The sequence below is a fragment of the Barbus barbus genome (genome assembly GCF_936440315.1).
Source record: "Barbus barbus genome assembly, chromosome: 4".
NCBI lineage: Eukaryota > Metazoa > Chordata > Actinopteri > Cypriniformes > Cyprinidae > Barbus > Barbus barbus.
The window spans coordinates 28,533,228-28,551,085 of NC_136732.1; the positions used below are offsets into that span (position 1 = coordinate 28,533,228).

General features: G+C 37.6%; 1 protein-coding gene across 7 annotated transcripts in view; it reads right to left on the bottom strand.

Moving 5' to 3' along the window:
• LOC306862540 (voltage-gated potassium channel KCNC1-like) overlaps positions 1-17,858 on the bottom strand; it is a gene marked incomplete at both ends in the record, with an annotated part of 68,457 nt that overhangs the window by 20,082 nt on the left and 30,517 nt on the right. For 3 of the 7 annotated variants that reach the window (XM_079405392.1, XM_079405389.1, XM_079405393.1), the window contains 2 exons: positions 2,219-2,425; positions 6,476-7,460. In XM_079405392.1, coding sequence (XP_079261518.1) covers positions 2,219-2,425; positions 6,476-7,460 — 1,192 coding nt within the window. Of the gene's footprint in view, positions 1-1,186; positions 1,303-2,170; positions 2,467-6,469; positions 7,461-17,858 lie in introns of those variants that run through there. The other 4 variants (XM_079405394.1, XM_079405388.1, XM_079405390.1 and 1 more) reach the window with 4 other exon arrangements.

Below are 17,858 nucleotides of genomic sequence, written 5' to 3' on the forward strand. Positions count from 1 at the left end.
CTTTTCTTCATCACTTGAATTAAGATTATAATAATTCAATTTTAAAGCACAGCCACCACAACATCAGACTTTAGCATCTTTTTTTTTAACCTCTTTTTAGAACATTCTGAAGTGAAATACAGATTTAAAATCATAACAAGAAATACTTTAATAGCTATGATACTGTTTTTGAAATAAATATTTATATTCATAAATATAAATATTCATAAATGCAAATAGGAAATAAGAGTTATTAAATAAGCATGTGTCCTGTTCTGTGTCCTAAACTCCTAAACCATTGGTGTCTCATATTTTAGAGCAGTCGATGTAATTTGGGAAAGAAATTAATTAAATCCGTATGTGTGTGAAAATATCCCTTTGTAATAGGTAACATTTTCATAAGTAACTGTAACTGATTGCAGTTACATTTATTTTGTCATTAAATTATGCAATTACATGTAACTCCCCAACACCGATTGTGTTCTATTTACATCTTGGGTTCAGTATTAAAATACATGTAAAATACATAATTTAAAGGGTATTTTAGAATTTATTGGGTTAAGATGTCTTATGAACTACTCATTCCTTAATTTATTTCAGAATTGATATAATTTAGAATGATAGAACCTGATTCTGCATGTTTTATTAGGTTAGAAATATTATTAAAGGCTAGAATAAATCAATTCAGGGCAAACTGAAAAAAAGACATTGCCTGTTATTTCAAAAGTGACACTGTCATGACTGATTTTACTTTGTGAATTTAGCCTATGCAGATATTAAATACTTAAGTTATACCAGTGTGTAAATTGTCAGACACAGAGACAGAATATATAGAAGACATTATCCCCCTCTGACTCAAAGGCATATTGTTCCTGTTTATAAGACATAGTGAAAGTTTACTTAAGTCATGTATTTTCTTAGAGACATCAACCTCTATAAAAGCTCAGTTTAGTATTATGTACTTTAGTCCTGAGTGTGGCTTAGTTATGTTTGCGTTTCATATCCATGGTTGCTCTAATGCATGAACGTGCTTAATATATTCTTTTGTACAACTTCTTTATATCCTGTTGAAATATGTGCATATAAAATATTTTCATGTGAAATAGCACTGTGCTATAGGGAATTAATTAAATATTGAGCTCTATTCATTCAACTAATTTCTACGCTGCATCACTGGTTGCTTTTTTGAGCGTTACCTCTTTATTCATTATGGTTTGATCCAAGAAGAGGCAGAATTGGCATTGAGGTCCTGCTGTAGCAGTGGCCCTTCCGGCTTGAACCACTCCTCTGCTGGGGGGGAGACTGGGTTGGCGCCTGCAGCTTCTAGTGTTTTTGTGGGTGGGGGGTTGTAAGATTTGGTTGTGTAGAGGGGTGTATTTGGAATACATGGAGGTTGGTGGAAAGGTGCAGGAGTAGGAAGGTATAGTATAGAAATAAAGGCAGTAGATGTCAATCATGCCATTGCAAAAAAAGAGCAGATTCAAGAGGATGTGATGCGAAGTGTGGAAGATAAGGAGAAAAAGGGCAAGATGAGGGGATGGATGGAGGGAAAGAGACATGGGCAGAGACAAGCCAGGGTAGGAGGCCAGGAAGAGAAAGAGAATGAAGTAAAAATCAATGAATGAGAGCAAGAAAGAGCAAAGGCAAGCCTGATAGATAGATAGATAGATAGATAGATAGATAGATAGATAGATAGATAGATAGATAGATAGATAGATAGATAGATAGATAGATAGATAGATAGATAGATAGATAGATAGATAGATAGATAGATAGATAGATAAGGATTATTTTAACTGAAAAGTCCTGATTTTATCAAAGATTAAACACATTTAACAAAGATATGAATTGAATTATTACTGCGTGTGTGGTAAGAGCTTTGCTAATGATGAGCGGCCTTCAGAATGATTGATGTGGTGAATTATGAGGAGAAATGCATAAGGGGAAGGCGGGGAGCTATACTGTTAGTATGGATGCGGGAGAGTCTGCTTTAATGCGTATATACCTCTGTACATCTTTGTGAAGTGCATGTATATTTGTGTATAAAATATATATATATATCTATATATATATATATATATATATATATATACGTATATTGCTACAATGTATGTGGTCTTTGCCCTAATATGCAATAATAAGCATTTGAACATACAACTTACCTTTCCTGGGCCTGTTCTGTGTGATGTACACTGAAAGTATGAGTATAATAACATGTTTGTTTGTGGGTGCTGCATACCTTTCCTGACATTACTGTCTGTGGTGCGGAACTCTCCGGTACTGAGAAGGAAGCAGGCCCTATCGTGGGGGTAACGCTCACGCCCAGTGCATGTCCCCAGCCCACTGGTGGCCGGACTCCTGTCATCTGGCCCTAGCACCTGATCTATGTTGGGACAGTCCTCATTAGCCAGAGCTGCGTTTGCAGCATCTCCATTCTGTTTGGAGTCTGAAAGAAAGAAAGAAAGAAAGAAAGAAAGAAAGAAAGAAAGAAAGAAAGAAAGAAAGAAAGAAAGAAAGAAAGAAAGAAAGAAAGAAAGAAAGAAATTGCTATTTGCGGTACTGTGTGCATGTGATATTAGAGACAGTCATAGTAACATGAAAAGCCAGGGAAGAGAGAAGAAAAAATTCAGGGATGAAAAGGGATGAATAAAAAGGAGCAAAAAATAGATGCACTACAAAAAGAGCAGCATCACTTGATTAAAATGGTGCAGGGGAACTCAGAACATCACATACACAAACACACACAACATACACAACATGAATGAGTATGCCTGAAAGAGGGAGATATGTGCATGTGCACACACACTCAAACAAAGAAGCTGCAGGGGCACTTGTTCTTATAGCTTCCGACACAGCTGTCAAATCTAATCTGACGTGAGTTTCCGCTCAACAATTTACAGAAATAAGCCAGGGGCAAAGCCTGCTAAAGACATGGAGAGAGATGGAAAGAAAAAGGAGAAGAGGGACAAGATGACAGAGACCTGTTATGCAGTTGGGCCTCATTGGAAGAAATTACAAATATTTATCAGTAAAAATGCATATATCCATGAAATCTGGGAGGATGAGTATGTTCACAGTTGAATGGTGACAAAGGGTGATGAATGGATGACAAAAGTCTATAGCAAAGGTCATGACATAAGGTTTACTACACCAGATATAACTCACTTTCCTGACAGGCATTAAATGGCAACCATTGAAGAGATTTTAAAAATACTTATAATACAATAAAATAAAAACCATTTATTCACCCTAGTTTCTTTAAAAATCCACATGGATATATTTTATCCGTGGAACACTAAAGGAGAAATCTTGAGCAATGTTCAAGCTGCTCTTTTCATACAACAGAAATGGAAACCATGGCTGGATTTTGAGTAAATAATGAGTACATTTCTGCCTGTGCCTCACACAAAGCTATTGTATTGACCCCATATAATTTGACTGTATGAAATGGAGCAGCTCAGACAAAACACCTTCTCGTGTTTTCCACTGACAAAATGTAATCATACGGGTTTGGAATTTTGGGTGAACCTTTAGAAACCTTCAGCATAAAATCAGTTACAGAATCAGAGCACCTCTCACGCAAGCCAAAAAAACCCCCACCACACTCGCACATGGGGACGGGTGACAAACAAATGACTTTGTTATATGTTTCATACTTTTAGTTTTACACTACTTAATAAAACTTCATTAACAGTACACATGATGGATATGATGTCAGTACTGTAGGTGTCAAGGGCATGTGGGAATGGTTTGAAGCTACAGGAGGGCACATGTGCTAAAGCGTTTCCTCACAGCAAGCGTCTCAGGATGCTCATGCTCCCTTTCATTTCCTTGGGAACTTCCAGCTGTGAGAACTCCATGGAAGAGCAAAACAAAGAGGAGGAGTCGAGAACTACAGCTGTCATCCATTTAAGAGGCTGCTTGTTCCCAAAATGTTACTTTCGAAGACAAACGATCTAAAGTCATCTTATTTATAAGGATGCACTGTCATCTGTCATAATCTGTATCTTTGGTGTTGAAATCATCTAAATTTCTGCAGATATGTGGCAGTAAGCAGAGTGCTGTTAATCTGAAACCTTTTGCTTATATTATAGATCAAATATAGCATATGCTAATCTGAGAGGCCGTGACTAATCTGGCTCATGTTATTCTTATCATGGGGTGTGTATATGTGTGTTCTGCTCAGTGATGACAGACGGAGATCTCTCGGCTGCATGAACTCACTGGCTGACACCTTCACATGCAAAAATGGTTCTTAAACAGCATTTTAATCTTGTTTTACTGTAAAACTTCCTTACATCAAGAAAAACTTTACTTGATAAGCAAAATTTTTTTACTGGATCTATAAAAATACACTGATTAGGAAAATGTGTTTCTGTAGTGAGTGTGCAAATAAACTGCACACACAAATTGTACTCTAAGCTCCATGTCAGTCATCTACCAAAAGCTGTTTGCTAGTTTCAGGATCATTTTCCCTTCTCTTCTGATTGGGTGGGATGCTTTCTGATAGTCTAAGAAACAGATTGGAGTGCATGAAGCGTAATCCTGCTATAATTATAATAACATTCCTGTTCTCTGTCAAACTCAGCCGTGACAGCATAGTTTTGCATATTACTACTCTCAAATACTTGTGTGTGTGTATGTGTGTAGACATTACACAATATTATATAAAAGACCCAGTTTAGGCGATGACAGTTCATTATAAAGAGCTGTAGTTGATAACCACAGGCATTTGAACTTTCTTGATGGGTGAGATGGAGCTAGTTGACATCACACACAAAAATGCACTCACTTGAAGTGTTGTGCGTCAATAGCATTTTTTGTTCATAATATAGCTATTAACTGTCTTGAAGGATTAGTTCACTTCCAAAATAAACAAATACTGATAATTTATCCTCATGTCATCCAAGATGTTCATGTCTTTCTTTCTTGAGTCGAAAAGAAATGAAGGTTTTTGAGGAAAACATTCCAGGACTTTTCTCCATATAGTGGACTTCAACGGGGAGCTATGGGTTGAAGGTCCAAATTGCAGTTTCAATGCAGCTTCAAAGGGTTCTACATGATCCCAGCCCAGGAATAAGGTTCTAATCTAGCAAAACGAACAAATGTAATTTTCTAAAATAAATATAAATTTATATACTTTTTTAACCACACATGTTGCACTAACTCTGCCTCCACAACTTCACGCATTATGTAATCACGTTGGAAAGGTCACGCGTGACATGGGCAGAGGTAGTACTGAACTTCATCTGATGATCTCCTCCAACTTCAAAATCGTCCGAACATTATTGTTTTACCTTTTCTTTGTAAAGGGCATTTGATTTAGTCTTTGCACATTCACTTTGTAAACACTGGGTTGGTACGTCACGCGTGACCTTTCCAACGTGATTATGTAACGCATGAGGTTGTGGAGGCATGAGCATTTGTGGTTAAATAAGTATATAAATTTATATTTATTTTAGAAAATGACATTCATTTGTTTCGCTAGATTAGACCCTTATTCCTGGGATCATGTATAAATTAGATTTTTTTTTTGAAACTGAGCGATTGTTTCACTAGATAAGACCCTTATTCCTCGGCTGGGATGGTGTAGAGCCCTTTGAAGCCACACTGAAACTGCAATTTGGACCTTCAGCCTGTTGCTCCCTGTTCGAGTCGTCATGACGTATTGTCAAGTATGGTGACCCATACTCGAAATTGGTGCTCTGTGTTTAACCCATCCAAGTGCACACAGTGAACAAATGCACGCACACACACACACACACACACACACACACACACACACACACACCGTGAACACACACCCGGAGCAGTGGGCAGCCATGCTGCGGCGCCCGGGGAGCAGTTGGGGGTTCGGTGCCTTGCTCAAGGGCACCTCAGTCGTGGTATTGAGGGTGGAGAGAGCGCTGTACATTCACTCCCCCCACCTACAATTCCTGCCGGCCGGGGACTCGAACCCGCAACCTTTCGATTACGAGTCCGACTCTCTAACCATTAGGCCACGACTTCCCCAAGTTGTTGAAGTCCACTATATAGAGAAAAATCCTGGAATGTTTTCCTCAAAAACCTCAATTTCTTTTTGACTGAAGAAAGATAGACAGGAACATCTTGGATGACATGAGGGTGAGTAAATTATCAGGAAATGTTTATTCTGGAAGTCAACTAATCCTTTAAGGTGCGGTCACATTAGTGAAATTTAACCAAATTATTTCAGAAAGAAATATTGCTTGTGAATAGTGAGGCAATGTAGAAAGCACAGCTCACACAGTAGTCACTTTCAATCTGTGGTATATTTTCAAGTGACCAACTGTGTGGGGAACTTTTTCGCCCTCATGCAAAACTCCCAATCATGAGGTCACAATTTCACCCGCTAAATTTCACAGAGCAACTGTAAATGTGACTGACCGCACCTTTATTGTTGGAAATGTAACCTATTAGTGAAAAGAAACGTCATACACAAACACGTAAACACATGGGTACACTCACACACACACACCTGCTCTGTTAATCTCTATGATTTCCTCCTGTGCAAGAGGACAGTCTCCTGCCATACTTCCAGAGACCACCATACTGCCCAGCACATTACCCATGATCCCGTGCGGCGAGGCAGAGGCCATAGCCAGGGCGTCTGGCTTGCAGTAGTTGGGCGATCCAGGCTGCGGAGCCCGTGGGATGTGCTTGTTCTTCTTCTTGGGCAGCTTCTGCTTGGCCATGGCCAGAGAGTAGTACATGCCGAAGTTGTTTACAATTACAGGCACAGGCATGGCGATGGTCAGCACGCCCGCCAGGGCACAAAGGGCACCCACTAACATACCAGACCATGTCTCTGGATACATGTCTCCATAGCCCAGTGTGGTCATGGTGACCACTGCCCACCAGAAGCCGATGGGGATGTTTTTGAAGGCGGTGTGGGCGCTTGCCGAGGGGTCGTCGGGGTCGGCGCCGATGCGCTCGGCGTAGTAGATCATGGTGGCGAAGATGAGCACTCCCAGAGCAAGGAAGATGATGAGGAGCAAGAATTCATTGGTGCTGGCACGGAGCGTGTGACCCAGCACTCTCAGCCCCACGAAATGGCGCGTGAGCTTGAAGATTCGCAGGATTCGGACGAATCGCACCACGCGCAAAAAGCCCAGCACATCTTTCGCCGCTTTAGAGGAGAGGCCGCTCAGCGCCATCTCCAGGTAAAAGGGCAGGATGGCTACAAAGTCGATGATGTTCAGCGAGCTCTTGAAGAACTCAGCCTTGTCCGGGCAGAAGATGACACGGGCGAACACCTCGATGGTGAACCAGATGACGCATACGCCCTCCACGTAGGTCAGCCATCTGTCAGTCACTACCTCAAACACAACCTCCTCCCGCGTGACGTTCCCCACCGTCACGTTCTCTGTCTTATTGTAGATGGTGTTGAAGGCCTGGTGTGTCTCCAAGCAAAATGTTGAGATGGAGATGAGGATGAACAGGAGCGAGCCGAACGCCGCATACTGGAAACAGAGAGAGGAAGACACAGAGAGACAGAAAGACACAAAGAGAAATGAGAAGATGAGCACATTAATATTATACAGTTAAATCAGAGAGATCACTATTGGAATAAAGAACTAGTACAGTGCTTAAAGCTGAAGTGTGTCATTTCTGTGACAGAACTGCAAAAATAACGACAGTCTGATCTAAAACATAATCAACATCATGACTTTTTTCTCCTCTGCAAACTGCTGTTCTACTGTAGATAAGGAGTTTTTAACAGGGGCTCTGCCAAATATTGTTTGATACCAAACTAAAGTTATGTCCCAAATAACATAATATACACTGTTTTTTTGAAGGTTATTTCTCATCCAGTGTCTGATAACCATTCCCCTTCCGCTAAGGAAAGCTGCCGCAGTGAAGAGCATGAAACCATTCCAAACTTCCAAAGTGCACTTTTTCTTGTCGAATTTTCAGTGTGAACACGCTACTCACACTATTATCAGATGGCATAGAAGTGTGCATAAGTATGTGCATCGGTACCTTACTTTTTGTTAAACAAATGAACATGTTCAAAGCTAAAGCTAACCTTGAGAAGCTGAAATTCGAGTAAACATTTCATTCTTCCAGTCACATTAAAATTTACTATGTAAAATTTAAATGTAACAATAATAGTTATTTTAATGGCTTTACAATTTAAGTACCATAGTCTCTGTGAATGTATCAATATAATACAACATGTATTATTATAGACCAGGCTTAAAGGGGTCTTCGGATGCCTTTAGGGTCTTAATGAAAAGTCTGTAGCATAGTTTGGTTAAAATTTCTCAATGGTAGTGTAAAAAAACACCTTTTAAAACCTATCAAAAACAGCTCTTGTCAGAGCAAGCCATTTTGTAGCATTTTCCTTTAAATGTTATTGAGCTCTGCTGACCCGCCCCTCTCTTCTGAGCCGCTCTCTGAGGGACTGTTTACTTTAGTTTTACTTTTACTGTTTATTCATCGTGAAACTTGCTAATTAGCACATTATTAGGAACAGTGATGTGCAGAGAATGATTCGCGCGAACATAGACGCATTTAGGTAGATCAGGGGGCACATTCCCTTCAAAAACAAACATAATCCTCTGTGTCTTCAGTGGCTCAGATGTCGGGAGTTAATGTCAACTGCTGTATTCATTATTACATCCAACACCAAACGCCTCAATCATTTAATCAGAGACATTCTTGTTTTCCCCTGCCCCTGAGTCGATACAATGGCAGTCGGACTGTTTACAGCTCACTCAGGGCGGGTCTAAGGTAAGGCAGCTTGTCAATCAACTATCGTGGGAGGGGCCTATATAGAACTACATCATTCTGACAGGGCTCTCAGAACAACCTGGGAGATTTTAAAATATGGATTTTAATTATCATTAGGGATTATCATTATAGGATGGATCTTTACACACACGTTCAACACACATTTATGTTCAAACAACTTGAAAAGTGAATTTTGCATCCGATGACCCCTTTAAACTCAATTTCAACAATATGTAACAGAGAGTCCATGCTTGGTCTCGCAATACAACAAATGGTCTTTGGCCTGAAAAAGGTCGAAAAAGCCTTTTCTATATAGATTTTCTCAAATCAAATGGCATGCCAGCCTTCCCATTCTGTGCTTAAAGATGTTGCATAAGATGTTGGCATCAGGTACACAAGCACATGGAAAGGCCCTTGAAAATAAAATAGTCTACATGACAGAATAAGCACTTTAACATCCAGAGGCTGCTGTGATGCAGTTTGGACCACTGCAGAGGTTCTTCACAATCAGAAGGAGGTGTACTACAGATAGAGGGCGCCAAATACTACAACAAAACAACAAAAGTGCTCTGAGAATAGTGTGAATGGTGTGAATGCAGCAGTTTCATTGACACTCTGCACTGAGGAAACACCACAGGGGAAGAAGTTGGGGAAAAGCAGGCTTTGTGAGTAAGACGAGGAGAATGGATGATGGAGTCAGAAAAAATTAGAAGAGATGGTACGTATACAAAGACCTGTAATGGAAGGGGATAAAGGGAGAGAAAAAAGAAATGTATATTTAGAAAGAGAAAAAATAATAATCTGAGAGCATATGGAAATGGAGAAAAGAGAAAGTGAATTATAGCAGTGTGCGCTGTGCGTGGTCACCATTCTGAAAACAGAGATGTCATGTTGGCTCTCCTGCAGATAGATGTGCATTGATTGGCTAGTGCACGTCTCTTGTTAAAGCCCACAGCCTCTTCTCCTATCACCTGCAATCAATATAATCTGTTTATCTCAGTCCACCTCAGTGCCAGCATCCATACTATGATTATTTTTTTTTTTTTTACGTAGTCCGACATTACAGCCACTTATTTGGAAGTGTTGGTATGTGTGTGTGTGTGTGTGTGTGAAACACTGCTGCTGCTGCCATTCCCCCTCTGCAGTGCTCACATTATTCTCCCCACTCCCCGCTCCTCATTTCTCCCCCTCCTGTCAGTTCACACTTGCCCCTCCTCCCTTTACTGGGGTAAACCATTCCTTTTGCAGAGGACTATCTGTCCACCTCCTTTTCTGGCTCCTCTGCACTGCCAGTCCACCTACCCTTATCATTTTTGTTCTGTGGCTTTTCTGCAAGTTGCCCACACATTTCATAATGACATGCCAGACATTTACACTACAAAAATAATTTTCATGATCAGTACTATTTTCTAAATGCATTTACATGAGAAGCAAAAAGTTTAACTTACTCCACCCTTTTTGAGTAAATATCTACATTTTGTTAGATTTTTGCTTAAAATAAGAAAAAAACCTTGCTAACAGGGTTAGAAAGAAAACAAATCTATTCTCTGAAAAAAAGACTATCTTCAATCCTATTTTATTTGTTAAAGTTTCAATGAAACAGACGTATAGACAGATTTTTTTCCCTCCGTAATGTGACGTATATCCAAGTTAAATCAATAATGGGACAAGAAAAAACATTAGGGAGGGGACTTAGTTTCATCAGTTGTTGAATGGATTTTGAGCTGTGGCTATTGTGCTCAAATGAATTAAATATTATATTTTTATATTAAACAATACGAAGTCAAAAAAAAAATACATAGGTGATTTGTTCTATAACATGATATAATATAAGATATATCATATGTATTTACAAAAGAGATGAATGAAACAGGTGAATTTTCATTTCATGTCAACTTTATAAATTTATCTTATTGGTAAATCTATCTTATTTTAAAGATGTTTTATTTGTTGAATTTTCAAATACTACCAATTATGAAAAAATAAAAATTTCAGTCAAGATGTACAGATAAACCACTTTCAGTACCCATAAAAAACAATAACACATGAAGAAAACAGACACAGACACAAACACAGTTACTTAACCATTTGAATTAAGACACCTAAAAAAACAGTTTTAAGGACATCTCTCAAATAGCTACAGTCAGGTCAATCCTCCCATGACGAACGAGGAGCAGTCAAATGAAGGACTGAGGCATCCTGGGAGAATTAACTAATTCCCCAACCCGATTAGCATGAACTAATTTAACGAACCCATCTTGTCGTGCCCTCAAAATCCTGATGAGGGACCCGTTTGTGTGTCAAGCAGACACACTACCACGCACGCTGTCACCAGTACTCCACACGTTCTGCTCCAGATACAATCTCTCAACCCTCTGATCACAACTGGGATGTATTGAAGGTAAAAATAAGATATCATGATAATTTGACAAGAAATCAGTTTTCTGTAATATTCTGGAGAGGAAAGTAGGAAATTGTTGAAGCAGAGCAAAGTACATCATGGACAAGATCATCAATGAATGAATTTAACTCTTTTTATTATATATTCTTATACACACACACATACATGTATAGAACCGTTTGTGTCAGAAATTCTTGGCATTCAAAGAGTTAAATTGATACATTAATCTTCATTTTGCCTACTACATCTGAATACAGTATCTGACAGTTTTCAAGCCAACTGGTAGTCGCCACTCATTTGCATAAAGTTAAAATATTCTCAACTTTGGCAGACACTCAACACACCCACATCACCAAAGTTCACTGTTGCTAAAGTGACTAAAACTGGCCAACTCTTTGTAAATGAATAACTTTCAGATTGCTTTCACACTGCAGAGCGCTGTATGAGTGAATGGCACTTTATTTTTGAAGGACACAAAACCTCAGCACTTATGCAAGAACAGAATTGAGCTTTTCTTGTATCACTGCAGTCTGGCTCCACAGTTGTGGAACGAAGTCTAAGAGCATCACTGTTTAAAGATTTAGAGGATGAATAAGGACTCTAGCAGGAGAGACTCTCCTGGAATGAAGTAACTCTTCACCATAATGCCTTAATGCCACTCCTGGGAGTGTGGACACACTCCTAATGGCTGTTTGCTGCCCACAGTTCTGCTCTTGTTCCTGTATTCCATTACAAGATACTCTGATGCTACGGACATGTTTGTACCCATCATGACCAGCTTTTTCTGTAAGAAAGGTTGCGTGAAATATGACCTCTTGAGACGGTGCTTGCTGATTCCATGCTTTCAAACTTTCTAAAAACATGCTGAAACATACCAGACAAAAAATTAAGATGAGTGTGTGTGTGCATGCATCTAAAATCAGCCTCCCATGTATAAGAGAGAATATCAGAACCATAAGGAGAATAAGAATGGATTTTACACATTGGAATGAGCCAGTGTAGGGTAAACGCACCTATTAAGCACACTTCCATTTTTGAGATCAGATTATAAAAATAAAAAATAATTTATTATCCTACTTGATGTCTTAACCAATTGATATATTTGTTACTATATACCTCCTATAATCTCAAATCAATCAGTTCATTGCACACTGAGATATGGGTCTCTGTGAGTTCACTCTGTCTGGCGGCCATTTTGAAAGCTGCCTAAAAACTTTCACCAAAAGAGAAGCCCCTTAAATGTGCATTTTTTAGATGTTTAAGCCTTTATTTTAGGTAAATTTCACTACTTATTGTAAAATTAAGAGATTAACGTTCCGACTTTTGCATATTATGAACCTGGAACTTGGATGTGGGAAATAATTAGATCCAAAAGATAGTTTTAGCAACACAGCGCTGGTGCTACAGAACACAGTTAGCTGACTAGCTGTATAAGATTGTGTGCTACACTAATATATTACTTCACAGGCATTACTGGCTTGTACTTTTACATCCATAATATTATAAATTTACACTTTATTGCTGGTCTGTGGTTTTACAGTACTGTAATTTTTAAAGATTTGATATTATTGTAAGGTGAGCTTAAAGGTTACGCTACTATGAAAACCACACAGCTTCAGTGTGACTTTAATAAGAAAAAGTATAATTTCATAGATATTGTTAATAATAGTTCATATTAAAATAAGTATGAACTTAATGCATCACCTAGACTATTTTATTTAGCAAAAATCCTTTCATTTTAATAAATATTACATGAAATTTGTTAAAAATTGTTGCTGCTTCAATTAAGCTCAGTGTTGAACGTCTATGTAAATACTTCATAAACAGACTTTACATATTAACTGATGGTTGTCACTTTAAGTTAAGTTAATCGATTTTCTATGGATTCTGTCAACTCAAATCTGCAGACTGGTTCTGATCTTTGGCAACTAGCATCAACTTTTCCAGACTGTAAATCTGTGGAAAATCTGGGAAAAATCGTGTAGTGTATTCCAGCCTTAAGAGACTCTAGATAAGTTGACATCGATTTAAAAAGTTTCATAATGAGGCTAGTTTCTGTGTTCATCCCCATGAATTAAATGTTTTATTGGTTTGTTTTATTTGATTTTTGAATGTGTGTTACTTAGCTGAATGTGGACTAGTATAGATGTTGCAATGTGCTTAGATGACTCTTCACGATGAATATATAACTGATCGAATCAAATGCCTTGTTGCTTGATTTTAGTGTTCTGTTTTTTTTGTGATTGACTTTGAACCTTCAAAAATATATATTTGTACTATTATTCTTTAAAAATGTTCCTTAAAATAAACTAGAATTTTTAATAAAACATAATGTGAGCTTAATGTCAATAGCTTAATTGTCATTTAAAATAAAATTAAATATTTTTGTATTAGAGATTAATATTTTAGTTTAACATAACCTTTTGTACTGAAACCATTATCTTGTGCACTAAAAATGTCTCAATGTAGATTTTGGTGAGTTTAATAAGTACGACGATCATCTAGGTTTAACATTGAATTTCACACTCTTCTGGGCCCTACATCTTTATATATGACTGTGTGTAAATGTTGACATTCTCTGAATGAAATTTATAGATGGAACAGAGTTCAGATGACTGTCAAAAAATGAATGTGCTAGGTGCTGCCACCATAACCTCAGTGCTTTCTTTCATATAATTCTCACACATAAAAAATAAAATAAAATAAATAATAATAATAATTAAAAAAACTATTAGGAGCTTTTACGGTAATTTTGTACATATATTATGTAATTATTATTACTTGTGAGATGAATTACTATAATCTCATTACTATAATGCATCTGATATTTTATTTCTTAATTTTTTTATTAAGTAATAATTTTAATTATTACTTCAATATTGTTTATTTTTCCCATAAAAAATAAATCACTTCTTTTAAGGCAGAAAAATGCTACCATATGTATAAATACTTTAAAATTACTATATTATTATTTTTCATGTTACTGTAATTACAATGAGACTCTAAATAAAACATATAGCATGAGATCATCAGCTGTAAGATTCCCAATCATTTCAAGAACTAATTGCATATTTATGATATATTTCTCTTTTTTGTGCTATTTATATAGGAGTATTTTCAACACAGCAAGACCAAGTGAAAGCACACACTCCATTTAGGATTAGCACAATCATCAGCTTTCCCCAGAAAATTGCAGAAACTGTTCCAGAAAGCTCAGGAGAACCTTCACCATTACTTGGCTTGAGAACGGTCGAATAAGTAAGTAAAGCAAGCTATTCCAAGAGGAGCATTTAAGTGTTGCTTTGCCCAGAGACACTGTGTCAGCTCTGTGGGACACGCCTGCTAGATTTCTGGAGGAATTGCCTGCAGAGCAAACACAAAAAAACATACTCAAGCAAATCAGAAGGCCTGATGAGATCAAAAAGCAATGCATCATGTCTTACAAAACAAAACAACAATATTTTGTTGTATCGTGCAGAACACTGAACAGAACACAGAACTGCACATTCTTTGAAGCACGAAAGGTCAAAGCTTTGGTCTCAGATTCATCTGAACACTGTTCTCACACCAGTGGTGCAGAATTGCTGCATAGTGTCATTGAGACAGCTCGCACTGAGTCAGTGCATTAATTCCTTCCAAAATCCCCCCAATTCAAAACCTACACTAGACATGTCATATACATGTTGATTCTGACTGACGACAGCACTGGTGGCCACACTGAGTTTAAAACCCTCTACAAATTACTGTACCATCACTTGTTACAGTGGAGTTCAAAGGTCCGAGACCTTGAATATGTCACAAATTTGTACATTTGAGTAGTGACCTAATAGGGGGCTACAGAAGCATAATACAGTTGCCAGTCACGTTTTATGTTCAGTTTAAAGAGAACTCAATTTAAACTTAATATACCTTTTAAAAAATGGCGCTTAAACATGGATGCGACATGGTCATAGGTGTCAGTGGAGCTCATGTTTACATACGAAACCTATTTAAAAGCAGCCCAGAATGCACTGACCCTTAGTATGGTTATGTTCACATGCAACTTAACACCGTGACATTTTCAGGATGCAAAATCAAATTTTCTGTAATCTGTGCCGTGTTAAGTGAGTCGAAGTGGAAGTCGTCTGTCACGCTTTACAATACGAGTGTTTGAATGTAGTGTAGAATTATACATTTTACAATGTAACATTTCTTTGTTTTAAATTTTTCTAAATCCCAAAGCTTTTGGTTTGTTTAAAGTTTACTTTTCCCTGATTTTTAATGTGGTTTCATGACTTTAGGACCACACTGCATATCAACCACAAACACTGGAGCACAGCACTCCACATTTTGTCTTATAGCTTGCATGTTGCTGCACTAATACTGCACTACAGATAAGAAAGTAACCACTGAAATGAATGGAAATGGTCTTCTCCATAGTATGCAAAGCTAAAACCACAGCTGAATAATTGTTTTCTATCATTAATAAATCATCTACAGTTGGTGTTTATGAATATACATAGGCTGTGGGCTAAAAATAGAGGTCTAGATTTGTCTGGAGTACTGAAAACAGAAGGCAGAGTCTCGAGTAAAAGGAGCAATCTGGCCGCAAGCGCACAAGTTTAAAGAGCAGATGACAGGTGAGGAGATGGGAAGTGGATACAATAGACATGGCAGATGTCGTAGTTTAAAGAACCAGAACTCTATACCATCTTTCACATCCCTCCACCACTCGTTTTAATATGCATCTACAGAATGTTCTGATCTTCCCTGATCTCTCAGGAGAAAATCCTTCCTTTATATTCCAGCCATCTCTGTATCCTCATTCCCTTCACCCACCGCCTTCATCTTTCTGTTTTTTCCTCTGTCCACATCTTTCATTAGACATGGAGTGACCTAATTTTTATTAGCACTGTGCAGTACACCATACATATTACAGACCACACTGTCTCATACACTTCAGTTTGCAGGACTCCCATTTTTGATAATGTTGTCATACTCTATGTGTTTTTTGTATCTCTCTTCTCTGTCCATCCCTCTGTTCCTGTCTTCTCTCACCATGAATAATGAATAGAGGTGTAAATATCAATATTAAACACTTAACATTAGTCAAATTCCTGACCTCTTAGGCAAAAGACCAGTCTTTTTCTTTTTATGCTTTACTCTTGTCCCAGAAGCAGATTTTCAATTTTAACTATGCAAATCTGTCATAAAAATATGACAAAGAGTGGAATCAACAATTAAATTTATTTATTTATTTATTTATTTTTACACAAATTACTACTGTCCTTCTTTTGTGGTGTAACCTCTACGGCCAACAAATTTGTATCCAATAGGTTTTTTTTTTAAGATAGCATAGCCTGTTTAATCACCCAAACAACTTCAACCTCAGTGAATAGCAGCTTGAGATGAAATGTGACAAAAAATAAAGACCAATTAAGGTAAAAATCACTTGTGAACAAAATATATGTTATTTATGCATCATTTCTAATTTTGATTAAATTACGCAAAAAGGGTAAAAATATTATTTCATTGTGTAAATTTGGTGCTAGGTGTGAACTAAACCTTATAATTTTATTCTAAAAATGTTTCAAATGTCCTTCCCACCACCGCCATATCCACCTGAGAATGTACAGTATATAAACATATTATTAAATACAGTTCGCATTTATTTTCCACAAAGTCAAAGACACACCCAGCTGCATGTGTTTTGCCTCTAAAAATGCTATAGTACATGCCTGAAAAAAATACAACAATCTAAAATGGAAACACGATAAGATTGCCTGAGAAGTGAAATAAGATGTCAAGAAAAATACAAAGAAAGGAGCTTTAAGGGAATTAACAAAAACTTGAATAGGGAAGTGCAAGCATAATGGAATGGAACAGTGCAGAGAAGTACAGTAGGATTAAGAGGAAAAGAAGCAGCATTTCCAACAGAAGATTACAACACACTATTAGCATCAATTAACTGGGATGTATAAAGCTCTACAGACAGGTCCATACTAATCAGAGCCCGGCGATGCATACGTGACCTAACTATGCCACAGAGATAGTGATACTAAGCCAGGAAAAGAGAAAGAGTGTGTGAGAGAAAGAAACTAGCAGAAGCAGGACAGGAAAAGAGGGAGTACATCAGAATTCATCAGGAATAGATCAGAACAGGGCTACATAAGAATGTTAATTCAGAAAGGAGAACAAGCAGGGGAAAAAAACCTGCCTTCATCATGTACACAATGGGAAAAATGAAAAGCAGAATTCAGATCCCAAATGTACAACACACTATTGAGTCAGCTCACCTGCTTTTTCTCTACTTTGTACAAATGAGTGCTCTAGCAGCCATAAAAATAATGTCATTGTTAAATTTTCAGGCAACATTGCTATTTTAGGTTGCAAATGGATGCAAGTCCCATTGTGTAATTTTAAAGAAATAAGCAATTCTGTGTCCTAGCTAACAGGAAACAATCCCTGTTAGTCACCAACAAATATTCTTCCATTAACTGAAAAGGGATAGTTCACCCAGAAGTGAAAATACCCCATGATTTACTCACCCTCAAGCCACCCTAGTTGTATGTGACTTTCTTCTTTCAGACAAATACAATCGTCTGAAAGAAGCTTCATAAGGTTTATAATGGCCGTGAATGGGGGTCAAGGTTTTGAAGCTCCAGGACTAAGTGCTTTATATTATCCATATCTAAAACTTTATAAACCCTAATCTCTAACTTCCACTAACTGTCGTATTCATGTA